The sequence below is a fragment of the Panicum hallii genome, chromosome 9 (assembly GCF_002211085.1).
Source record: "Panicum hallii strain FIL2 chromosome 9, PHallii_v3.1, whole genome shotgun sequence".
NCBI classification, from domain to species: domain Eukaryota; kingdom Viridiplantae; phylum Streptophyta; class Magnoliopsida; order Poales; family Poaceae; genus Panicum; species Panicum hallii.
The window spans coordinates 64,332,464-64,357,434 of record NC_038050.1 but is presented as its reverse complement, the minus strand read 5'-3'; the positions used below and the strand labels follow the sequence as shown (position 1 = coordinate 64,357,434).

General features: G+C 42.1%; 3 protein-coding genes across 3 annotated transcripts; 2 read left to right on the top strand and 1 right to left on the bottom strand.

The window, feature by feature from the left end:
- Nucleotides 1–1,435: 1,435 nt before the first annotated feature.
- LOC112877146 (calpain-type cysteine protease DEK1) lies at nt 1,436–17,900 on the top strand. The gene is made up of 32 exons (XM_025941355.1): nt 1,436–1,607; nt 3,415–3,588; nt 3,688–3,938; nt 4,584–4,766; nt 4,867–5,002; nt 5,422–5,552; nt 5,627–5,741; nt 5,831–6,860; nt 6,943–7,053; nt 7,485–7,543; nt 8,913–9,075; nt 9,394–9,667; nt 9,770–9,920; nt 9,998–10,109; nt 10,195–10,360; nt 10,472–10,542; nt 10,654–10,745; nt 10,887–11,049; nt 11,141–11,212; nt 11,540–11,917; nt 12,007–12,122; nt 12,244–12,541; nt 12,694–13,013; nt 13,348–13,699; nt 13,810–14,124; nt 14,208–14,312; nt 14,422–14,550; nt 15,482–15,862; nt 15,960–16,097; nt 16,430–16,666; nt 16,750–17,157; nt 17,341–17,900. Exons 2-31 carry the CDS (start codon nt 3,461–3,463, stop codon nt 17,053–17,055), a joined length of 6,483 nt encoding a protein of 2,160 aa, XP_025797140.1. The 5' UTR covers nt 1,436–1,607; nt 3,415–3,460; the 3' UTR covers nt 17,056–17,157; nt 17,341–17,900.
- A 480-nt stretch (nt 17,901–18,380) lies between these two features.
- Nucleotides 18,381–20,274, bottom strand: LOC112877299 (probable pectinesterase/pectinesterase inhibitor 21). Its single transcript, XM_025941548.1, has one exon. It carries the CDS (start codon nt 20,236–20,238, stop codon nt 18,544–18,546), a length of 1,695 nt encoding a protein of 564 aa, XP_025797333.1. The 5' UTR covers nt 20,239–20,274; the 3' UTR covers nt 18,381–18,543.
- Nucleotides 20,275–20,838: 564 nt separating this feature from the next.
- On the top strand, nt 20,839–23,855 carry LOC112877300 (cytochrome b-c1 complex subunit 9). The gene is made up of 3 exons (XM_025941549.1): nt 20,839–21,023; nt 21,209–21,256; nt 23,539–23,855. Exons 1-3 carry the CDS (start codon nt 20,931–20,933, stop codon nt 23,587–23,589), a joined length of 192 nt encoding a protein of 63 aa, XP_025797334.1. The 5' UTR covers nt 20,839–20,930; the 3' UTR covers nt 23,590–23,855.
- The last annotated feature ends 1,116 nt before the right edge of the window (nt 23,856–24,971 follow it).

The window sequence follows — 24,971 nt, the reverse complement described above, 5'->3', positions numbered from 1 at the left end:
TGACCTAACAGTGGCAGCACGGCTACACTGTTGGGTAACACTGATAGCAGTCACTATGCAGACAAGGCTGCACACGGCCATATCCTGGCTGTAGATACGCACATCAACTTCTCGATCGAGAGGACTACAGTGAGGAGCTGGAGATGAAGATCTCCATATCTCTCATAGAACAGGCTCCTGTTGGCCGGGCCCACCTGGCGGGGCCCCGCTCAGTGTAAGCACCTCCCTAGGACTATAAAAGGGAGCGTGCACCCGTTAGAACACAAGGTCCAAACACACATCCCAAGCTTAGGCTCAATCCAGACTTCCACAATCAATACAACACCCAAGTGGACGTAGGGTATTACGCTCCGGCGGTCCGAACCACTCTAAAATCCTTGTGTCCTTCCTGCGTTCATCCGCTCACCGATCAGGCACTTCTAGGTCTCCCCCAAACGCTTCCTTAACTAGGATTAGGCGGGTGCATTCCGCCACCCGGCTGGAGATTTCCTCCGACATGCATCTTGTTGCCCTTTTTTTTGCTAAGTTTCGCTACTGAGACGCGTGCTTCACGTTTGTGGGCCACATCCATAAGTATTAACGCTCCACGTCCTCCAATTCCTTTATCTAGCTGTCTATTTTCATTTTTCTTCACTCACTCTATAAAATCCAGCTTCCCCTTCCCCTACCATTATCTCTAGTCGAAGATGTGGCGGTCCGGCATGGACGACAAGGCGGATTGCGCAGGAGCTTTTGTGGATGCGGGGCAGCCCCTGCTTTTACAGAGCTCGGCGAGACGATGCACATGGCGATGGCAAAGTTTCGACGCACAGCAACAGATCTGTGCGTGCATAAGTAGGGACAAGCTACGGAGCTATGCATTCTCCTGCATGTTGATGGATTCCTGCACCTCCGTGGTAGTTTATGATGAGTAAGCCTTGTGTCAACTACGCTCCTTACCTCTTTATTGTAACAAAAATATTAATTTTATTTTAAAGAGTTTTGAAATACTATTTGTGGATTTTTCAAAAAAAATCTCTGGAAATGGTTCTTCAAAAAGCTCTTGTAAAAATGTGTTTCCTATAATTTCTTGGAATACTATTTTATTTGAAAAAATTATGAAAACTAAACGTTTGCCCTATTCTTTTCGAACATGGCTGTGAAATTCTTCCTCTGATTTTGAAAAGGGGGATACAAGTTATAGCGGGAGCAACGCTCCACGAAAGAGAAAAAAAGGAGAGAAAAAAAGGGCGAGAGCAGTTACCCTGAAATCATGCGCGCTGGAGCCCAAATAGCGTGAATGCGCCAAATTTTGCCTCCGAGTCACGCGTGACGGAACGCTGGCCGCGTCCGTTTCATACCGTTTTCCACAACACTCCCCCCAGTCCAGTCTCCAGCGCGTCGCCGCGACACTGCCTGTTGACTGCTGTGCTGCGTTCACCTCCCCACCCCAGCAGCACTCGTCTTCTTTTCCTCTCTCCCTTTCACCTCCCGTGCTCTCTCTGCCCCCCTCACTCGTCTCCCCTTACTCGTGGCTTTTGGTTCCTGGCGGCGACGACTGGGCGAGCGGCGCCGCCCCTTCGCCGGGTCTTCGTCGGGCCCTTTCGCCGGCGACGAGCACCCACCAGGTACGCCCGCCCATTCGCTTCGCTTCGCTTCCCTTCCTGCTCTGCGAGGCCGAGCGCCCCAAACCCTAAGTAAGCTATTTCTATTCGGATCTGACCCAATTGCAAGTATATGCGTGTCCTATACTGGCTCCGCCCATGGCGTGGAACCGAAATCCCACTCTAGCAGTCGAATGGTGTGGTATCGAGCTGGTTGATGTTTCCTCTTGGTAGAGCTGGCAGTTATATGTCTTGATTTGATGAAAATTTTGGGAAATCCTGTCGCGCCCCCATAGTTTCTATATGGACATGACTTCGGGGTCTCACTACCAGACAAAACAATATAGAATTGAAAAGGAATGCACTGAATATTTTAAGGAAGTCCAACATAACCCCCCAAAAAACAGTGTTCATATCCAAAGGAAGTATTGAACCGAAGTTAGCTCCATCTACAGATCCCTTGTAAGTCGACTAGTTTGGAAAGCTTGAACTGGGGCCTCCAATTTGGTAAAGATTAAGCTGGAACCATGGAAATAAATTCAGGAATTTCGAGCTAAATATAGTAGGATTGGTGCAATTAACAGCAAATTCAATTGAAAGGAAGCTATTTATGACTTCTCCCTGCACAAGCAACCAAATCCATTTGACTTCTTGACTAATTTCTAATTTGCATCAAACATTCAATCTATCCCTATTCTGCAGGTCCCTTTTTCTTGTGTCTGGAACCAGATTTGAACTGGTGCGGACACGGACCTTTGAAGGTGGTACCAAGCAAAACAATCTCGTTAGAAAATAGTTTTTGTGTCCATAAACTTACAGATTCATTCTTACTGGAAATGAGTCATCAAATTATCTCCAGTGCAACTAAATGCAAAATAATTGAAGGTCATGTAGACAACTTTTGATAAGCAAGCACCAAATCATGTAGGTGGACTTAAACTGTTAACATGGAGTACTTTTAATCTCTATACCATGCGAACGTAATACCATGAGAGGTGTTTGATGAATGCGATCTGATAGGTTGTTAGATTTATTTCTCCTGTGGAGAAATACCTGGGTGCGTACGAATGTGCATGTAGATATCCCTGGTGTACGTTTACCAGCCAAGATCCCTCGCTACTGTAAAGTTATTGTAGCACCTGCTCAGTTGTTGTATAAAAGCAGTTATATGATTACGGAAAAACTACCAGAACTCAATGTAGCATAAATCGTGGAAGATTAACCAAGAAAGAAAATTAAGGTCACTCACCACAGTTATTTTTCAACAGTCATGGAGCGCTGGCACAGCAGCCCAGCAAACAAAAGCTTACAAAATAGTTAGACATTTGTTTCGAAGTTCTAGGAGAGCATATTAACATGCAAAAAACATAGGAATTTATTAACTAGCTTCATGTTGAAGCTTTGAAGATCCATAAGTGCATTAACATAAGAAACATACCAAATACAGTCATTGCCTCAATAGCGCTGAAGCTTAATTCAATAGACCACCTTATCCACAAACATATATGGAACAGAAGGATTTGTAGCTTGAGAGATCAACCCCTCCATACTCAAGAGAAATGCAATCCCTCAGCAAATTCCCATATTGTTATTTTGGGCCTTCGGGGGTCTGATGACTGATGGCCTGCTTGGTACATGCACAGCTGTCAATGCTCTGTATATGGTAATATGTTAGCATTTGCTACTATTGATTAGCCAAAAGCATTACCATATAGCTTGGGATTGTGGAGTCTGGAGTGATTAGTTAACATTGAACTGCATGCTCGAGTGCCATTTAGTTATCTTTGGTCATGTAATTATTAGACTTCTTATGTTGTACCTTCCCGAGCAGGTCATCCATGATTTCAGCCTACAAAAGGTGATTTCAAAAGGGGAGGATGGGAGAGGAGGGACACCACGGAGTTGTTTTGGCATGCAGCATCTGTGGGTTCCTCTTTGCTGTCCTTAGCCCTCTCAGCTTTTGGGTCCTATGGGCTGTGAATTGGAGGCCATGGAGGTTATACAGGTATGCTGCAGAGTATTTGTATTTTCTCAATTGGGCTTAATCAATATCCTGCTATTTTTATTGCTCGTTAACATTTCCCCCTTCTCATTTGTTACTCAGTTGGATATATGCAAGGAAATGGCCAGCATATGTGCAAGGACCTCAACTAAGCACGCTCTGCAGCTTTTTGACTCTTGTTGCATGGCTTGTTGTCATTTCCCCTATAGCAGTTCTGCTCGTGTGGGGGAGCATCCTTATCGCTCTTCTGGAAAGGAACATAATTGGTTTAGCTGTTACAATGGCGGGTGTTGCTTTTCTTTTATCATTCTACTCTATAATGCTCTGGTGGAGAACACAGTGGCAAAGCTCAAGTATGTTATCTGTTCTTTGTCTTGATTATTTAGCATTTATTTCTCTAGAGGACTAGAAATAGAATCCATGCAATAATGTTTTATATGTCCACACTTGCTGGTCATGGGTTCATGGATTAAAAAACCGAGGATGAACTAGGTGGCATTGTAAATTAAAAACAAATAGGCACCCAGATTTGAATGGAAGAAGGCTCGAACCTGGGTGGTTGGGGTGCACACCCAGATCTCCAACTGATCTAGGGTCAATCCCTATGGGGTTCATGGATTCACTAATATTATATTTTGATAATTGTAGTTCACCTATAATTTTTTTACCAAGAATTTTGTTACCTCAGAAATTTGGATTACAAAGAAAACTGATGAAAACATGTTCAGTGCCATCAGAGATTGCTCTGTAAAATTTTGCAACCAAAGTAATGAATTACACACTAAGCTATGCATAAAGACCAAGACTTCTAAGTTCTTGGGTGTTTCCTGTTTAATTACCAGCACATTGTTCAAATGTTTCTAAAATGCAGTTCTGTAGGGTTTTCATTAGTTGTTCCAGGCATCAAGCTGTTTCTTCACTTCGTGTTTTGGGCCACTCTGTTATCGCCTTCTTCATTATTGATTTGGTTGTATTAACTAATGACATGTTTGTTGCAGAGGCTGTTGCTTACCTTCTCCTCCTGGCAGTCGGCCTACTTTGTGCCTACGAATTTTGTGCTGTTTATGTTACAGCTGGTGCTAGTGCTTCCGAGCTTAATTCTCCATCAGGGTTCTTCTTTGGGGTGTCTGCAATATCATTGGCCATCAATATGCTCTTTATATGTAAAATACTGTTTAATGGTAAAGCTTCTAATTTTCTGTTATCACTTGTTGTGAGTATCTGTCACTCATTAATAGGAACCTGGTTAACCTCATCTTTTTTTGCACGCTTTATGCACAGTAAGTGGATTTGATGTTGATGAATATGTGCGGAGGTCGTACAAATTTGCCTATTCTGACTGTGTTGAAGTGGCTCCTGTTTCATGCTCTCCTGATCCACCAGATCCTAATGAGTTATACATGACAAAATCCAGCAGGTAATTCCACTTTTTTTTCTTTTATATATTTTCTACACATATTAACACTGTTATACGAATTAGTTCATTGCTGGGGTAATAGTTTTCCACTATGCATGTCCACTGTCCAAAACAAGAGTGTATCTTTTACAAAGTTTCCACCTAATCTCATTAAAGTACATGATGGTTTAGTAATGGAACCGTTCACCATTTAAGATTAATAGAGAAGGTCCAAAACTTGTTACCGTTTCACTGTTGTGTTTTTTGGTCTGTGTGCATGATGTGCTGGGACTTATATAGTTATATTGTAAAATGGTGCGAATCCTAAATTTCTATCTGTACTGTGCTTCCAACTCAACCAAGTCATGTATTTCTTTGTATTATCTATCTCTTCTTATCATTTTGATAAAATGTTCACATCTTGTAACCTGGAAATGCAGGGTCTTGCATTTAGGGCTTCTCTATGTCTGCTCACTGCTTGTGCTTGTTGTCTATTCTATCTTGTACGGTCTTACCTCCAAAGAAGCTCGTTGGCTGGGTGCTTTAACTTCAGTTGCAGTGGTGATTCTTGGTAATGTTCTTTCCTAGCTTCATTGATTGTATGCTCCATTTCCGTTTCTTGACTTCTTATTTTCTTTTCTGCAGACTGGAATCTTGGCTTGTGTTCATTTAAGTTTGAGCTTCTGAAAAGTCGGGTGATAGTGTTATTTGTGGCTGGAACATCAAGGGCTTTTCTTATATGCTTTGGAGTGCATTACTGGTTTGTAACTATCTTTGTGCTTTTGTATTGGAACACATTTGAGACCTAGCATTCTTCTACCTATTTGCTAACTAAAGGTGTTACATTAGGTACCTTGGCCATTGCATCAGTTATGCTTTTGTAGCATCTGTGCTTTTATCTGCTGCTGTCTCTTGCTGGCTTTCTATTTCGAACCCCTCAGTAGCAAGGATAGACGCTCTAAGAAGTACAGTTATAAAGCTGCGAGAGGGATTTCGAAGAAAAGGACAAAATAGCTCTTCAAATTCATCAGAAGGTTGCGGCTCCAGTGTGAAGCGTAGTAGTGGTAGTGTTGAAGCTGGTCAAAATGGTAATGCGACTGATTCTATGTACAGAAGCAATTCACAAAGCGATGGTGTCAATTGGAACAGTATTCCTTTTGATCGATCCAATAGTTGTCAAGAAGGCCAGAGCTCTGACAAGAACATAGATAGTGGACGTGCAAGTTTAGCTCATCGGAGTAATTCATGCCTCTCTGCTGTCCACTCTGAAACTGCCGTAATTACAGCAGATAGGCATGGAGAACCAACTGCTTCACTTGTTGTTTGTTCTAGCAGTGGTTTGGAAAGTCATGGTTGTGAGTCTAGTGGATCAGCTACCGCCTCAGGTAATCAACAGTTATTGGATTTGAACCTGGCAGCAATATTTCAGGACAGATTAAATGACCCAAGGATTTCATCTATGCTAAAAAAGAATGGTGGACTTGGAGATGTAGAACTAGCTAATCTTCTTCAGGATAAAGGTCTGGATCCAAATTTTTCCTACATGCTGAAAGACAAAGTTATGGATCCACGGATATTAGCTTTGCTACAGAGGAGCAGCTTGGATGCAGATAGAGAGCATCAAGATGATGTAGATGTCACAGCTACTGATTCAGACAGATTGGATACCACTATTGCAAATCAGATTTCTCTGTCCGAAGAACTTAGGAGAAGTGGTCTAGAAAAATGGTTGAACATTTCAAGGCTAATATTCCATCAATTAGCTGGCTCTCCAATCCGTGCTTTCATTGTTTTCACTATATTGTTCATCATAGAGACTGCAACTGTGGCTATCCATCGACCAGAGACCATCAAGGTGATAAATGCAACACATGAACAGGTAATTTTGTTGCAGCACACTGTAATTGCTTTGAAAGATTCACTATTAATTTGACCAATAGAGATTTATCTTAATTTGGCAGTTTGAATTTGGTTTCTCGATACTGCTCCTGTCACCAGTTGTTTGCTCCATCATGGCATTCATTTGGTCTCTGCGTGCTGAAGAAATGATGATGACATCCAAACCCCGGAAGGTGATAAGCACTAAAATAAAAAAAAAGTTTACAATTTGGCACACTAGGATATGTTTTTCTTATTAATGTAATGTCAAAATTTACTGTATCAGAACAAGTGCTTTATACTATTTATGTTTGAATATTTACTATGAGTTAGCTTCTATGTAATGGAACATGAATATGTATTAACGAGAAAAGGAAAATTCCTGTATGGGATGTAGTAATACCTTTACCTGTGTGGGCGTACAATTTTATGCAATGGAAGAGCGATTACCTTTACCTGGGAGCTAGATGTGGTGAAACATCTAATTCCATCTGTAAAATCTTTCCCAGATGCAAAATCTATTTATGATCTGTGCTTCATTTTCCTTCAACTACAATGTTGTATTAGTTGTTACTATTTTAAATATTACTGATCTCAACAATAACAACCTGCCTTTCTTTCTCAGTATGGTTTCATTGCGTGGCTGCTGAGTACATGTGTTGGTTTGTTTCTCTCTTTCTTAAGGTACGCATACTTTCTCATATCTGATACAACGTTTACTATTAGGGTTCTAGTTAATAATTAGCCTTTTGTGCTTTACTTAGTTGATTATATATTACACAAGGACATCAAGTTTATATGCGTAACAATATATTGTTTCACAATGATTTGATTTTGTCTTTTATGTTATAATACATCATCATGTTAGTATTGCATGGTCTAGCTCGTTATGCAATGCTGCGACTTAGTTTCTGAACAGCGGAGACATATGACTTATTATGTCTGTACAATAGACTGGTGTGGTTATCAGTGAAAATGCGTTTTTTAGAGCATAAAGGTGAGGTATCTTAGAAATAAACATCAGAAGTGCCATTAAGGCAAGCAAACAGAAGGGATTTACCTATTTATATTTTTAGCGCATAAAAATAAGCTATCCTCTAAACTCAGCATCAGAAGTAGAAAAATGTGAAAATATGCCATTCTTAGTTGGCAACAGAAGGAACCTATATGTTTAGATTCTTAAAGTTACCTCTGGTCGCGGGTCGTAGTGTAGCCTTGTGCATAACCCATCTGTAAGCTGCACTGTCTCACCAAATTTTTTCATATCTTATCCGAGTAGCCTACAAAATGTGCTGGGGTTCTAATAGAGTATTAAAAAAACTCTAATTCGTTAATAAATATTTCATGCAATTGTCATGGTATGCATCTTTTAAAAGTCTGATTTTTTTTTCTCAGATACTGCATTAACTGAATTGGAGAATGAAATTCCCCTCCTCCCAATTAGCCATAAAAGTTATTCCCTTCATCTTTTATAAAGCATGTTTCATTTCGTTAGGATAAAACTATGACCAACAATTAGTCAATTAATACAACAATTATGTGATACAATAGTATAATCATAAGAAATTATTTTTGAATACGAATATAATGACTTCAACTTTGTGTCACATAATTTATTTATTAACAGAGTAATTGTTGGTCAAAGGTTTGTCCTAACGAAACGAAATCAGCCGTATAATTCAAATGGATGGAGTACCACACAAGCTAATTTTTGAAATTCTTGTTGAATGGCCCACATTAAATTTAGGAGAAACAATCACGAATTATCATATTTATAGGACGAGAAAAATGGAATGACATGTAGTATGCAAATAAATTATCTCAATAACAACTAAAATGTCGTCACTGATCAAATGTTATCATCATCTAAGTTTTTAAGCGTCTTTCAGCTTATATTATTTTGATACATATCATCAGTAATGTAGTTTTTAAGCTGGTGTCTATTTGTTTAACATAAAGGATCAGTTTTATTGTTCTTTTGTTGAAAAATTGATGCTGGCTAACATAAATGTATCTGTATTTTGGTCTGAATATCATCCTTTTTACTCTGCAGCAAGTCATCAGTTATATTGGGCTTGTCTCTCACATTACCGCTTATGGTGGCTTGTCTCTCATTTGCTATTCCCATATGGATGCGCAATGGTTACCGTTTCTGGATTCCTGGAAGGGAGTTTGATAATCGTGAAAATGTTAGTCAAGCTCCAGGAACGAAAGAGGTTTGTTGTTCACTTCCTTATGAATTTTGCGGCTTGGCATTTTCTTTTCATTTGGATAAGTGTGACATTAATCTATTTAATCTCTTTGTTTGGTCAGAATGGTAAGCTGATTCGTGACCCAATCTCATGTTGCAAGCTGGATAATATGTCTATTTTAAGTCAATCTTTCCCATATGTTCTTGTCATATCGGCATGCTTCATCATGTTTGTAGCACATCAAATTGTTATTGATAACCTAAAATGTATTCCAACCATCCAATAACGGCAATTAAGAAAAAAACATTATTGTTGCTTATCCTCTTATTTTTCTGGTTTCAGCGGGCTCTCTTTGCTATCAGCTTAGCTGTTTTCACTGCATCAGTTATTGGCCTTGGCGCCATAGTATCAGCGAAGCCATTAGATGCTTTAGGCTACAAAGGCTGGGATGCTGATAAGAACAGCTTCTATTCTCCCTATGCAACATCAATGTATCTTGGATGGGCATTATCTTCAACAATTGCTGTGCTTACCACGGGGTTGATACCTATTGTTGCTTGGTTTGCCACATACCGGTTTTCACCTTCATCAGCTATATGTGTTGGCCTCTTTGCTAGTACGTTCTGTTCGATCTTGTTAAATTTACTTTGAATATTGGATGGAACATATTGCAGCCAACATCTTCAGATAACTGATTCTAAGTCACGCTTTTCTGCAGCTGTTCTTGTATCCTTCTGTGGTGCATCTTACTGGGGAGTAGTAAATTCACGAGAGGATGGTGTTCCTCTGAAGGCTGATTTCCTGGCAGCATTACTTCCCTTGTTATGCATTCCTGCATTTTTCTCACTGTTCACCGGGCTATACAAATGGTACAAAAAGGATTTTTAGCATTTTATTCCACTCCATATTTTCTGATCCACTCAGATCAAATTGCAAATAATTTCAGGAAGGATGATGATTGGAAGATTTCTCGTGGCGTTTACCTTTTTGTTGGCATGGGAATGTTGCTGTTATTTGGTGCAGTTGCGGCTGTTATTGTCACAATCAGGCCCTGGACTGTAAGTAAATTTTGTGTGACCGGGGATATTAGCAATTTAGCATTCCTTTACAATAGGCTATAATTCATGTGTCATCTTTATACAGGTTGGAGTTGCTTGCCTCCTTGCCATTCTATTCCTCGTATTTGTTATTGGGGTCATCCACTACTGGACATCTAACAACTTCTATCTAACAAGGACTCAGATGCTGCTTGTTTGTTCCATTGCTTTTCTCCTAGCATTGGCTGCCTTCCTGATGGGTTTATTTCATGGTGACTGATGTTCTTCCTTAAGTGTCATCCATCCTTTTTAAAATTTTGTTTATTGGTTTGAGTTACTGCTATCATTTAGTTTTGTATTTATTTAGCTTATGAACTTTGCAGGAAAACCATTTGTTGGAGCATCTATAGGTTACTTCTCATTTATATTTCTTCTGACAGGAAGGGCTTTGACTGTAAGTTTTGGCACATGCTAAGACAATTTTGGCTATCGCTTGCTAGTTCTGATATGTGCTCATTATAATGTAGCATTTTCTTCTAATTCTGAATGGGTGTGCCCTTCTCAGGTCCTTCTATCACCACCAATTGTAGTGTATTCGCCAAGAGTGTTGCCTGTATATGTTTATGATGCTCATGCAGACTCTGCTAAGAATGTTAGGTACAGATACATGCTTTCTTATTCTACCTATTTGTCTTTCTTGAGTTCAGGATTGGTCATATGTATATTTCTCTCTGTTCTGTCCCATCCTAAAGTTCTATTGTCGGTTGAGAACGTGCTCTAACATCAATCTTTTTACAGCTACGCCTTCCTTATTCTGTACGGGATTGCACTGGCAACTGAAGTTTGGGGTGTTATTGCTAGTATAATAATGAATCCACCATTTGTTGGGGCTGGCATTTCTGCCACTACTCTTGTAATTGCCTTTGGTTTTGCTGTTTCTCGACCATGCCTGACTCTTAAGGTTCGTACTTTTCTTCAGCTAAAACTAGTAGGATTTCATGTTCCTTTTTGATATATGTCTTCATTAATAATTTTTGAAAAAAATCAATCAGATGATGGAGGATGCTGTTCATTTTCTCAGCAAGGATACAGTTGTGCAGGCAATGTCACGGTCTGCTAATAAAGTATGTTTATTTATTGTTTAACATAACTTATTTGTGTGCATGCTTTATACATTTCTCCATTTTAGTTAGAAAACAGTTTCATCAGTCTCTCGTTTGATTGCTTATTGGCATCTGATGCTGAGGAGATCTATCAGCATTTTTCATGTTAGTCTAACGCATCCAAGTTCTATCATTTTGTACCTTATAAATCTATCCCGAAAACCCGTCACTTGTAGGCAGAATTATCTATTGCGATCAGATCTTTTTAAATGCATGTACAGGGTCTGTACATAATAATAGCATGGTCTTTATCATTTTCTGTAATGTTAACAGTATGTTTGTTTCCAGACTAGGAATGCTATATCTGGGACTTACTCAGCGCCACAGAGGTCTGCAAGCTCTGCTGCTCTTTTAGTTGGAGATCCTGCTCTTACATTGGACAGGGCTGGGAACTTTGTGCTTCCTAGGGCTGATGTTATGAAGCTGAGAGACCGTTTGAGAAACGAGGAGATTGCTGCAGGATCTTTCTTCTGTGGAGTAAAAGATTGTTTAATGACTTGTCCTCATTCCCTGGCAAATGTAGATTATCGAAGGAATATGTGTGCCCATGCACGTATTTTAGCTTTAGAAGAAGCAATCGATACTGAATGGGTGTATATGTGGGACAAATTTGGCGGTTATTTGCTTCTGTTGCTTGGACTGACTGCCAAAGCTGAACAAATACAGGTATAAACTCGGTATCTTCTATCATTCTTTTCAACCCCCTGACTTGTTAGCAATTGATAATGGTATGAAGAATTTCTTTATTGTTTCAGGATGAAGTTCGTCTAAGACTCTTCTTGGATAGCATAGGTCTTTCTGACCTGAGTGCCAAAGAAATTAAGAAATGGATGCCTGAAGATCGGAGGCAATTCGAGCTCATTCAAGAAAGGTAATTTTTTCTGTTTTTTATGATTCTACCATGATTCTGTGTAGGATGTATATCACAAAAATCGTCATGGGGTCATTATTATAATTTTCCATTATTGTATTTGTCTTATTGGTGTCTACAGCTACATAAGGGAAAAAGAAATGGAAGAGGAGGCATTGATGCAAAGGCGAGAGGAAGAAGGGAAGGGAAGAGAAAGGAGGAGGGCATTGCTGGAGAGAGAGGAACGGAAATGGAAGGAACTTGAAATATCATTGCTTTCTTCTATTCCTAATACTGGAAGCAGAGATGCTGCAGCTATGGCAGCAGCTGTCAGAGCTGTTGGAGGTGATTCTGCTCTGGAAGATTCTTTTGCAAGAGATAGGGTCTCTTCAATAGCCAATCACATACGAAAGGCACAATTGGCTCGGCGAGCAGAACAGGTTCTCTCCGGATTACCCTATTTTTCGTCAAGTTATAAAACACACCTTCCATCATTTTAGAGCTATAGAAGTGTATTTTTCTTTTAGTGCATGTTGGGCATAAATATCCTTGGGTATCTTTATTGCTCTAACTTGTTATGAATGTTGAACAGACTGGCATTCCAGGCACTGTATGCATACTTGATGACGAACCGAGGAGTACTGGTCGTCATTGTGGAGAACTTGAGTCATGCCTCTGTCTAAGTCAACAAGTTACTTTGTCCATTGCTGTAATGGTTCAACCGGTATCTGGTCCTGTGTGTCTTTTTGGAAGTGAATTCCAAAAGAAGGTTTGCTGGGAAATCTTAGTGGCAGGATCGGAACAGGGAATGGAAGCTGGGCAAGTTGGTCTTCGATTAGTGACTAAGGGTGAAAGGATAACCACTGTTACTAAAGAATGGAATATTGGTGCATCAAGCATCGCAGATGGCAGGTACCACCTATTCACAATTATTGTGTTATGTATAGAAAATGAAATCAAAAGCAGCGCCAACCTATTGTCTTTTACTTGCCATGGCAGTACCTAATGCAAGTTTGCTGTCTCATCTGTTGTGTGTTTACTTGTAGGTTATATGAGAATTTTTTTTTGATGAATATCTTTCAATACTGGTGTTTTAAATTTCTTGTTGGGTTCATACCTGCTCTCTTCTGCATCATGCACCATGATATTACTTTAGTTACACTCTGATGCAAAACATTTTTTGAAGCGATGAACCACCTTTGTTATTTTACTAGTACGATCTTATAGCTACTGTGTGTATTTGCAGGTGGCATCTTGTCACTGTAACTATAGATTCCGACCTAGGTGAAGCAACTTCTTTCATTGATGGAAATTATGATGGATATCAGAATGGGTTGCCGTTGCCAACAATTAACGGTATCTGGGAACCTGGGACTGATATTTGGGTTGGTGCTCGACCACCCATAGACTTGGATGCCTTTGGTAGGTCAGATAGTGAAGGTTCAGATTCAAAGATGCAGATCATGGATGCTTTTCTATGGGGAAGATGCCTCAGTGAAGATGAGGTTGCTGCATTACATACAGCCATGTCACCTGCTGAGCATGGCTTTTTTGACCTTGCACCTGGTGATGCTTGGCATGGAAGTTATTCTGCAAGGGTATTGATTTTACCTAGAAAAAATTCTGTACTTTCAGTGTTTTGTGATGTCCTCAATTGGGTGGGAATACTAAACTAAATGTGATTTCCTTAATTTAATGTTCCATTTAGGTGGATGACTGGGAAAGTGAAGAAGCTTATGAGCTATATGATCAAGGGGATGTTGAATGGGATGGACAGTACTCAAGCGGTAGGAAACGGCCAGTACATGATGCTGTAGCTATTGACATTGACTCCTTTGCTAGGAGACCAAGAAAACCAAGGTTTGAGACACGGGATGAAGTCAACCAGCGTATGCTCTCTGTTGAAAGGGCTGTCAGGGATGCTCTTATCGCGAAAGGAGAGAGAAACTTTACTGATCAAGAGTTCCCTCCAGATGATCGTTCTTTATTTGTAGATCCAACGGATCCCCCTCTGAAATTGCAGGTATTCTTCTTGCACATCTCTCGCGCTTGTGCAAAAAAAATATTGGTTAAAGTTTCTAAAATGTGTTTGATTTATGAGTTCAGGTTGTTTCTGAGTGGATGAGACCTTCTGAAATAGCAAAGGAGATATCTATCAGTTCTCAGCCTTGCTTGTTTTCTGGTTCTGTGAATTCCTCAGATGTGTGTCAGGTATAAAGTTTTGTTTTCTGCTTCTGTGCACCCAGAGTTGTGGTCAAGGAAGTTAAGGCACGACCATTTATTAGCTGAGTTGATATCAATTCGAATTGTTCCTTTTCAGGGTCGGTTGGGGGACTGTTGGTTCTTAAGTGCAGTTGCAGTTTTAACTGAGATGTCCCGTATATCAGAAGTTATAATCACTCCTGAATACAATGAAGAAGGGATTTACACTGTCAGATTCTGTATTCAGGTATCTAATGATTTAGACCATTTGATTTATCTGCTTACTTGGGCTGTTCATATTAGTCATGCATCATTTGATTGATATAATATCTAGGAAGGTTCAGTTGATTCATTCTGCAAAGTTTATAATATAGTTATCGCAAAATGTTAGACTACAGTCATGATAAAGTTTAACATTTGACTATCTTATGCCCAGTTTAACATCAAAATTCAATTGTTGAAGCAAACAATCAAATTCCTTTGTGTAGAGCATGCAACATGCACTTGTAACACATACTTTACTATAGTGGGAAAAATAAATTATTTTATCAGAAGTAGTTCATCAGTCTGCAGTGTTTACTGAAAGTCTGGAACTATGCTGGGCCCTCTCGGATGTGCGCTGCTTTATGGAGATAAAATAGTAGTTTAGTTAACTTGACTCCTCCAGTGCAAGTATGTTACTGATTGCCTCCTTCCTTATACATTGATGGCCCTTCCCTGGCTTCCTAATAGTGCAGTCAGCCTCGGTGACACCTACTTATAAACCTGTGGAAAATTCAGCTCTTTCGATAGCATTAATTTGAGGTAGTTGCTAAGAAAAAACGTAGACCTTATATTATTGATCCCATGCAGTTTGGACATATCATTGATATGTATTTCTACTTTTCTAGATTGATATCCTTCTATCACAATTGGGCAGCTTGAGGGGGTTCATTAGGCTATAGCGCAAACCTACCAATTTGACAATAAACTTGACTGTAGTTGGTATGACTTTTTTAAAGGGAAAATAGTGCACATGAAGAGCACTTAGATGTTTTTATTAGGGTGTATCCTAATCATTGTTTTCCCCTGTTACTCAATATTTATGTTACATTAATTTGAATTTTTTTCTGAGTTTGAAAAAACTCGACCAAGACTTTTTCTGAGTTTATAGTTTTTATGTTCTATATTTTTTCTAGGGTGAGTGGGTAGCCGTGGTTGTTGATGATTGGATCCCCTGTGAGTCTCCGGGAAAACCAGCATTTGCTACTAGTAAAAAGCAAAATGAGCTATGGGTATCCATTCTTGAGAAAGCTTATGCGAAACTTCATGGCTCTTATGAGGCATTAGAAGGTGGGCTTGTTCAAGATGCTCTTGTGGATCTCACAGGAGGGGCTGGTGAGGAGATTGATATGCGAAGTCCCCAAGCGCAGATTGATCTTGCTAGTGGAAGATTGTGGTCACAGTTGCTGTATTTCAAACAAGAAGGTTTTCTTCTTGGTGCTGGAAGTCCTTCTGGGTCTGATGTTCACATCTCATCAAGTGGCATTGTTCAGGGACATGCGTACTCAATTTTACAGGTTTGCTCTCATTTGTATCTGACCTTCCGGCTAATTGTCAGCTCTTCACTATTCTTCTCCTGTATAGTTTATGGCCACATGCGTACTATATTTTCAGGTAAGAGAAGTTGATGGCCACAAACTCATCCAAATTAGAAATCCATGGGCAAATGAAGTTGAATGGAATGGACCGTGGTCAGACTCTTCACCAGAGTGGACTGAACGAATGAAGCATAAGCTTATGCATGTTCCACAGGTACTTATCTCTTGATGTCAATTTACTTGCATATCATATTGCACCAGCTGAGGTCAGAAAGAAACATAATTGTGTTAAACAGATTAGAGCCATCCACATGCAGTTTTATCACTTGAAGTCTTCTTATCCCTTGCTTTAAATGCAAATAAGGTTTTCTAGGATGTCTTTTGAAGTGGCAAAGCTGCAGCTTATTCATAATTGAAAACAAATTAGTGCCCTTGCAAGGTTACAAACTAACACATTGCACCAGTAGTAAACAAAATGTAGATCGTAAGCCTGACTTCATATACAGATCTGACCCCATCCACTTATCTCTCCCACCTTTGTTGCAGTCGAAGAATGGGGTATTCTGGATGTCTTGGCAAGATTTTCAAATTCACTTTCGGTCAATATATGTCTGTCGTGTTTATCCACCTGAGATGCGTTACTCTGTCCATGGGCAATGGCGTGGCTATAGTGCAGGTGGTTGCCAAGATTTTGATTCATGGCATCAAAATCCTCAGTATCGACTTAGAGTAACAGGACGTGACGCACTATACCCTGTTCATGTTTTTATTACCCTTACTCAGGTATGTCCCAATCTGCATATCACTGTAAGACTAGAAGAACCACAATGATATATATTTATCTGCATAAGTTTCATGCTTTTCAGGGTGTTGGTTTCTCTAGAAAGACGAACGGTTTCCGAAACTACCAATCGAGTCATGATTCTTCAATGTTCTACATTGGACTGAGGATACTCAAGACACAGGGCTGTCGGGCTGCTTACAATATCTACATGCATGAATCTGCGGGTGGATCAGATTACGTTAACTCAAGAGAGATATCATGTGAACTGGTCTTGGATCCTTATCCTAAAGGATACACGATTGTGCCAAGTACCATCCATCCTGGGGAGGAAGCACCTTTTGTTCTGTCAGTTTTCTCAAAAGCACCAATCAAGCTAGAGGCTATTTAATTTAAGATTGATATCCCATGTGTCCAGTGACAGCTGCGTCTGCTGGGCAGGGCTTCTTGTCCGTGTAATGTCCAGCTGTGGGTTCTCGAGGGCTTGAAAATGGTAACTATCTGATTCACATCCATTGTGTTTGAGTTCCCTAATCTGTAGTTAGCCTGGTATGGTAGGGTCTAGTGCCACTGTGCTCCAAACTACAACCATCCTGTGTCATGTGTATATATTCTCATGCATTCATTTAGATACAAAATGAAGGAATTGGACTAACTGGCCTTATAACTGTTTCAGGGTATAGGAATTGCCTCTAGACGGAAGTTACGATTCTGCAGCTCTGCTCTTGGACCTGAAGTCAGCTTCATCAGATCTTGCTACATGCAAGTACATAAGTTCGATTGCTTGCTGCAGAACTTATAGTAAAGGCAATGCTTATGGTGCTAAAGGGAAGAAGAGAAGGATATCTCATGTTGCATTATCTTATGGTGTCGATGTGTCAGATTCATGGTTCTTTGACCGCTGCGCAAAGTGCAGGGTGAGAATATTGACCGGTTGTGTTCTATGCTTGTAGATAGCGGTGGCAACTAACATTTAGACCTGGTAGCCCCATCCTGTGTACATGTGTCCCGTTCACCCTGTAAATGCTATAGACTTAGGTTAGGTAGCCTGCCGTTCCTGTTAACGCATAGGGCTCTCTTGCAGCTGGGAAATGTCTTGTTAGCAAGCTGCAGTTTTGCTGATCCGAGCGTGGAGTAGTCGGCCATAGTTTGTTTCTATTGGTTGCCCTGTATGTAATCGGAATCTGATCTCATTCAATGAAGCTATTTTTTGGGTGCCTTGCGAAGCTGCCTTTGCATCGAGTCTTGTTACATCACGTTGTGCTTCTGCTGAGAAAGCTGCGCAAGACTCCCGTTTTGGGTTTGTGACCTAATTTGGGACAATGCCTCGGTGCAGAAATAGACAATCACCAAGTCTCTTTGCATCTCTTTCAATACTTACCTTTTGTGATGATTCTACTAGCTTTGAAGCAAATCTCTTAGGAACGGAAAAAAGAAAAAACTAATTTGACAATCACCAAATTGACTCTGTTCTGCCCAAAAGAAAAAAGAATCACTTTGTCCATAAACTAATTTGATGTTGCAGACATTGATGCTTTTGACTTAAATTTGATCAAAGTTAGATAAGTTTTGATTTAGGATAAAGGTAAAGTGAACTATTATTTGGAATGGATTTGGGACGGAGCGAGTGTTTTAAAAAGGATTTTCTTTTTGTTATCGATATTTAGTACGGGTAATCCAAGTAGTGCGCACACATTAGTAAATTCTGTACGGCATTTTCCTCCCCACATAAATAGTAGTCACAATATCAACAAGAATTGCCGCCAACAAACTTGAACCATGGTAAATGTTGGTGCCACATCGACCACGCAGACCGTCCATCACAACCCAATGCATATATACATCTTCCACGCGCATGGCCATGGCTCATTGGCTCTCATCAGTGTATCCTGCCGGTTTGGTTCTGCGGCAGCAGCCCCGGGATGAAGGGCACGCCGAGCTTGGGGAGCCACTGCTGGCCCTGGATGAACCTCTCGACGGTGTACTTCTGCTGCGCCTGCTGGTAGGTGACGTTCCTGACGCCCCTCCACCTGGCGCGCCTGCTCATGTCGGCGCCGGGCCCGCGGTTCTCCACCTCGGCGTAGTAGCAGGTGTTGAGGCCGAAGTCGCCGAGCCACGGCAGCCACCCCTGCGGGTCGACGAAGCCGCCGATCTCCGACTGGATGTAGAGCGTGCGCGAGTGCTCCTTCCACGGCCGCCCCAGGAAAGTCCTGAGCCGGCCGGCGCTGGACTCGAACTCCGGGTGCGGCTCGACGGTGCAGTTGTGAATGACCGTGCCGCCGGCCGACCGCCTCTCCTTGCGGCCCTGCGCAGTCACGATGTTCTGCTGGTTGTCCATGCACCGGCGCACCTGGATGCGGCAGTTCTGGAGCACCACCTGCGCGTTGCCGAAGATGAAGTCGATGGTGCCCGTGACGACGCAGTCGCGGTAGTACTGCCGCGACGTGTGCGTGTACAGCGTGTCCTGGTACCCGTCGAAGCGGCACTCGTAGAACGCCGACAGGTCGCTCTGCACCCGCAGCGCCACGGCCTGGTGGTTCCGGGCGCCCGCCGTGTTCTCCACGCCCACGCCGCGCATCAGGAACCCGTTCCCGATCACCTCCATCGTCGCCGTGTCCTTGGTCGTGATGTTCATAGTGAAGCTCTTGCTTCCCGTCACCACCGTCCGGGTGGCGCCGTCGCCGATCACCACCAGGTTCGTCACGTTCCGGGGCACGGACACGTACTCCCGGTACGTGCCGGCCTTCACGTACATCACGTACGCGGCGGCGCTCTTGCGCGGCACCCTGGCCAGCGCCTCGTTGATAGTCCTGAAGTCGCCGCTGCCGTCCGCCGCCACCGTCACGTCCGGCTTGAAGTCCGGCGCGCCGGGGGAGGTCTGCAGCAGCCGACGCTTGGCGCCGGACATCCACGAGGGCGCGACGACGCCCTTGTCCGCGAGCAGCCGGCGGTGGAAGCCCGGCAGGTCTAGGCTGGCGAGCGTCTCGGAGAACTCGTCCACGATGGCCAGGATGTTCTCCGTCAGCTCCTGCGAGCTGTTGAGCGCCTTGCGCATCTTGTCCGCTGCGTCCGTGGTGGTGTTCTCGAAGCCGTCGAGGCACGTCTCCTGGTACGTCAGCGCGGAGCTCAGCCACGTCCGGAGGTCGTCCACGGCGGCCTTGAAGTTGGTCATCTCGAACCCGCCGAGCCGGTCGAAGGTGGTCTTGAGGTCGTCGATGGCGTAGTCCAGCAGCTCCTTGCAGTTGCTGAGCGCGGCCGACGTGCGCGGGTCGTTCTTGAGGGCGTTGAGCACGGCGGACTCGCGCACGGCCTGCTCGATCCGGTCGGACGTCACCTTGAAGATGGCCTTGGTCAGGTCCGTGGTGCTGGTGGCGTTGCCGGCCGTCGCCTCCAGCGCGCTCTCGCAGGTTTCCTTGAAGTCCAGGGGCTGGCAGAAGGACTTGATCGACCTCACCGAGGTGGACATCTCGCCCTCAGCCCTGCCGCCATGGCCCTTGAAGGACACGAAGCAGACGGCGGCGATGACCGCCACGACCAGGACGGTCGACGCGCCAATGACGGCGCCTTTCATCATGGTTGGTTCTTCAGCAACACCTTACGATCTATATAGTCCTATATATCTGCGAACACGGACACACACTGGAACACACACGCACACAAGATACAAAAATGCTTAGGTATTTAGGTGCCCCCAACCACACCAATGGAAAGGTAGATGCTCTTTATTTTGGTGTGAATTGGAGTACCTTGAAAGATGGGGGGAGATGAGTTCTTATACTGAAGGAAGCGTCAACTTCGGGACAGGGAGCGAGGAGGGTGGTTGTGCGTTGGCGTTGGAGCTGGGAAGGAGCTGCCGAGGTGAAGGGACAGCCACACGACGAGGACGGACGGTGGTTTGTTTGCCTTCACTTTGTTCACTTAGTTTTTCTGTTCTTTTTTTTTGTTTAGAGGGATTTTTTTTTTTGGCGAGATTGGTTTCACTTTGCTTGTGACCTGTTCTGTACGTTGCGACTTGTTTTGGGCTTTTGGAAGGATCTGAAAAGGCCTCGCCTAGACTGGCCCAGGCAAGCAAACGGCCTGTTGGGAAGGGTGAGGCCCAATCAGCAAGCGCCACGCATTCGCTCGGCCTGCTACGCACCGGGGCAAGCCACGCGTTACTGACGTCAAGCGCCGCCCCCTCCCATAGTCCCATTCCTCTGCCTATCGCTCGGATCCACCTCCACCTCTCTCCAGCAACCTCTCCCTCTCGCGCACGCCGCCGCCGCGATGGGCCTCTTGGACGCGCTCTACCGCGTGGTGATGCGCCGCAACGCCGTCTACGTCACCTTCGTCGTCGCCGGCGCCTTCGCGGGCGAGAGGGTACGCCCTCCCCCACCCTCCCCGATCCACGCCTCGCAGATCGGCCCTCCCGCTGAATCCCTGATACCCTCCCCGATCCACATCTCCCAGATCGGCCCTTCCCTCCCCTCAAACCTCGTGTTTCTTCTTCGATTCTCTCTCGACGTCTCTAGACTGTTCATTTGACTTGTCTGGTTTGGTTGCAGGCGGTGGATTACGGAGTCCACAAGCTCTGGGAGATGAACAACGTCGGGGTAAGTTTTTCCTTCCCTCTCCGCCGCCCTCCCCTTCCGTGTTGTTGAGCCTCTCTTGATTCGTGGGGATACTGGATCTTGTGTTTGCGATCCAACAAGTAGAGAAGGAAATCCACTCTCTGTTGATCAGAACCTTTGTGCTTGTTGCGGTTGTCGTCCCTATCAAGATTGGACATGTGAATACGTGAAGTGATTCTCGTTGTTTGTGCAAAATAGGTCATGTTAGGGTTGCTTGATATCATTGCTTTGTGATGATTGTCTTCTTGTTGTTCCTGGAGTGGTCCGTCCCATTATGTATGAGCTGCCTGAGTCACCACCCTGAAAGAATCCATGTGGTTGTTGTCTGATATGAAGAAATCCTTGCGCGGCATTGCTTGCATGCATGTCTCAATATATGGGACTAGCACAGTAGCACCTCTAATGGCTGCTATTTTGTTTAGTAGGTAGCACAATTATGACGGCCTCGTGCTTGTAATCAGTGATATTTTGCTGATTTTCCTTCTCCACATTTTACCTTCACAAGCTCAGATTCATAACTGTACTCATTTGTTTATCAACAGTTGTGTGCTATGTGCTATGTGCTATGTTGATAAGTTCCTTAGTTAAGTTCAGCAAAACAGTGTCGAGACAAGATTAAACACCACAGGAACCTTCCTTTTTTCAAATAATTGGGTCCAAGACAACCATAGGAAATTAGCACCGTTAATCGTTTACATAAGGCTAGCATTTAGAGTGCAAAAGGAATCAAACATCACTTGGATTAGTTCGTTATTTTCTGAATTGTGTTTTCATTGTGCCTAATTTCACATTTCTGTGGAGACTTAATTCTATAGCTATTTGCGTGATGTATGATGTAATGTTCTGCTAAGATAACTGGAATTATTGCTTTACATTGTTAGTGAAAAATACCAAATATGCTATAATTGTAGTTTTTACTCTGAACATACATTTTAGATCATGCTAATTGCCAAGCCAAACTGTTCGCATGATTCACAATCATGGATGCATTATGTTGATGCAAGAGTTGAATTGTTACTTGTACAATACACTATGCAGTGCAAAGATTGTTACCAGGTTGCCAACTCATGAATGTGCAGTGATGTGGCTTGATTAAAATGCTTTCTTTACTCGATATTATAGGAATTAAGTTCATGGTAGTGTTTTCTGTTGTTTGCACTTAGAGCATTTAGAGAGCAGATGGGGGAAAAACATCTCTAATATTAGTTGGGCGTGTAGAGAATTTTGTTGTAATTGTGCTTGATCCTTTGTGTGTAGAACCTTTCAGTACATAATTACCCTGCATCCCCATGGATCAGGAGGGAAGGGACCCCCTTCTATCCAAAAGGATTGTTTACTGGAGGGAAAATCGAGAGGAACAGACCACTGCATTACAATTCGGACTTATTATGAATATACACTTCATGTTATGCTGAACAAAACTGCATCTCCACATCACATAACGCGGGCATAGATTATGAATGATGGACTTTGATGAGGTCATGAGGAAGAAGGTTGTTGAATTGTTACTTGCTCAATGTAGTGTGCAGTGCTAAAATTGTTACCAAACATGGATAAATATTGACGTGCAACTCAACCTATAGCTTTTGTTTGCTTAAGTGAACTTATATTATACCACATTTTTAAAGATAAACTCAGTCTAAATGGCACTTCTGGATAATTCGTTTGGAGTTTATTTGGAGATGGTATATGGTGGGCATTCTGGATCTGTTACATTTTAGCATTGCATCTCACCCAGCATTACAATCATATCAGGAGAATAATGCTTCTAATTAAGTTAAATGAACAGTTAACCTCAAAATGGAGCAAACCAGGATTCCTGTCATTTTTGGAGTCTTGATTGAATAGAATTGGACACGAGTTGCATCAATTCCAGTCTTCTTGGATGTAGTTTTATATGTGTTGGCATAACACGCGATCGAAAAATTCTTTGTTGGGTTTCTGCATTATCTATTTCGTGCAACTAATAACATGTTATTACAGCCTATTACTATTGACGAACTTTCAGGAGTCATTTTGTTCATAATTTGCAACCTCGCTGACAGGTTGCCTTGCTTCTGTTCTTATGTGCGGTGCATAATGGTAGTGCATGCGATTTTTCTTCTGTTTCAAAACCAAGCTTTGCACCAGAAGCTGGCTTTATTTTATTGCAGCTGCATGTATGGAATGATCCTTTGATGCACTTTTTTATGTTGTTCGTACTCTGTTTTGCCCAAAATGCTTCAGATGCTCAGCTAACGATTTTTTTTGTAATAAACCTGCAGAAAAGGTATGAAGATATACCAGTTCTGGGGCAAAGGCCAGCCGAAGAATGAGAGCATTGGAGCTCAGACCACCCAGGATGCTGCTTTCCATGAAATTAGATTCCATTTAAGCAACGATTTTATCATTCCTTTTTGACATAATAACAACCAATGTAAAATCCAAACTCGTTCTGGGAGTTGCCACCCGTTCAGTTACTCAGCATGCTGTGGGAGTTTCCTTATGCATGGTTAGAACCTGTTATCTAGCCAGGGATCGGCATGTTTGGTCGAAAACTTAAATGCCATGAATGAGAAATGTTTTGTTGGCAACTGTGATATAGAGATTCATCATGCATTCATGCATCAATCTGGTAGCTAGAGCGTGTAGATGAGTTCTTACACAAAAGGATGGTTGTGCATCGGCGTTGCAGCTGGTAAGAAGGCGAGGTGAAGGGAGGGGGTTTGTTCGTTCTGGACGATGCGACTTCGATTTCATGGGCCTTCAGCGGATCTAAGAAGGCCTCGCTCGGAATTTTTTTAAAAAAAAGGGTTTAAAAAATTAAATTCGAAAAGGGGTGCTGTTTTGGAAATTTTCGAAAAATAGGTGCTTTCCGTCCGATCAACGGGCGGGAGGCGTGGCGGGAGGTCCCAAAATTTTTCTCAAACTCCTCTCAAGAGCCTCTTCACGAATAAAAAAATATTTTTTATTTGCGAAGAGGCCTTTGACGCGGCCGCGGCGGTATCCCACCCGTCCAACGGGCGGGAGGTCCCCCGAGGGGCATTCCGCCCGCCCAACGGTCGGGATGTTCCACCAACACTATATAAGCACCCACCTATCCCCAAATTTCCATATTATTCAGCAAAAATCAGGAAAAACAGAAAGGGAGGAGAGGAAGAGAGAAGAGGAAGCGGCGATGCCACACGTCGGTTTGGAGTTATATTCTCGTTCTAGTCGTATAATTACTTGAAAATAACTATAATCTAGGAAATATTTCTTAGGATAGTTATATTTTGATTAGTTTTTAGTATTTTCAATAGTTTTTAGGAATATTTCTTAGGGTAGTTATATTTTGAATAGTTTTTAGTATTTTCAATAGTTTTTAGGAATATTTCTTAGGGTAGTTATATTTTGAATAGTTTTTAGTATTTTCAATAGTTTTTAGAAATATTTCTTAGGGTAGTTATATTTTGAATAGATTTTAGTATTTTGAATATTTTTTAGGAATATTTCTTAGGGTAGTTATATTTTGAATAGTTTTTAGTAATTTCAATAGTTTTAGAAATATTTCTTATGATAGTTATATTTTGAATAGTTTTTAGTATTTTCAATAGTTTTTAGAAATATTTCTTAGGGTAGTTATATTTTAAATAGTTTTTAGTATTTTCAATTGTTTTTAGGTATATTTTTTAGAGTAGTTATATTTTGAATAGTTTTTAGTATTTTTAATTATTTT

Coding starts and splice junctions, on each gene's coding strand:
- LOC112877146 (XM_025941355.1), top strand. CDS start 3,461: ATGGGAGAGGAGGGACACCACGGAGTTGTTTTGGCATGCAGCATCTGT. Junction 5,553..5,626: donor AGTTGCAGTGGTGATTCTTG/GTAATGTTCTTT, acceptor TCTTTTCTGCAG/ACTGGAATCTTGGCTTGTGT. Junction 7,054..7,484: donor TGACATCCAAACCCCGGAAG/GTGATAAGCACT, acceptor TTTCTTTCTCAG/TATGGTTTCATTGCGTGGCT.
- LOC112877299 (XM_025941548.1), bottom strand. CDS start 20,238: ATGATGAAAGGCGCCGTCATTGGCGCGTCGACCGTCCTGGTCGTGGCG.
- LOC112877300 (XM_025941549.1), top strand. CDS start 20,931: ATGGGCCTCTTGGACGCGCTCTACCGCGTGGTGATGCGCCGCAACGCC. Junction 21,024..21,208: donor GCGCCTTCGCGGGCGAGAGG/GTACGCCCTCCC, acceptor GTTTGGTTGCAG/GCGGTGGATTACGGAGTCCA. Junction 21,257..23,538: donor GGGAGATGAACAACGTCGGG/GTAAGTTTTTCC, acceptor ATAAACCTGCAG/AAAAGGTATGAAGATATACC.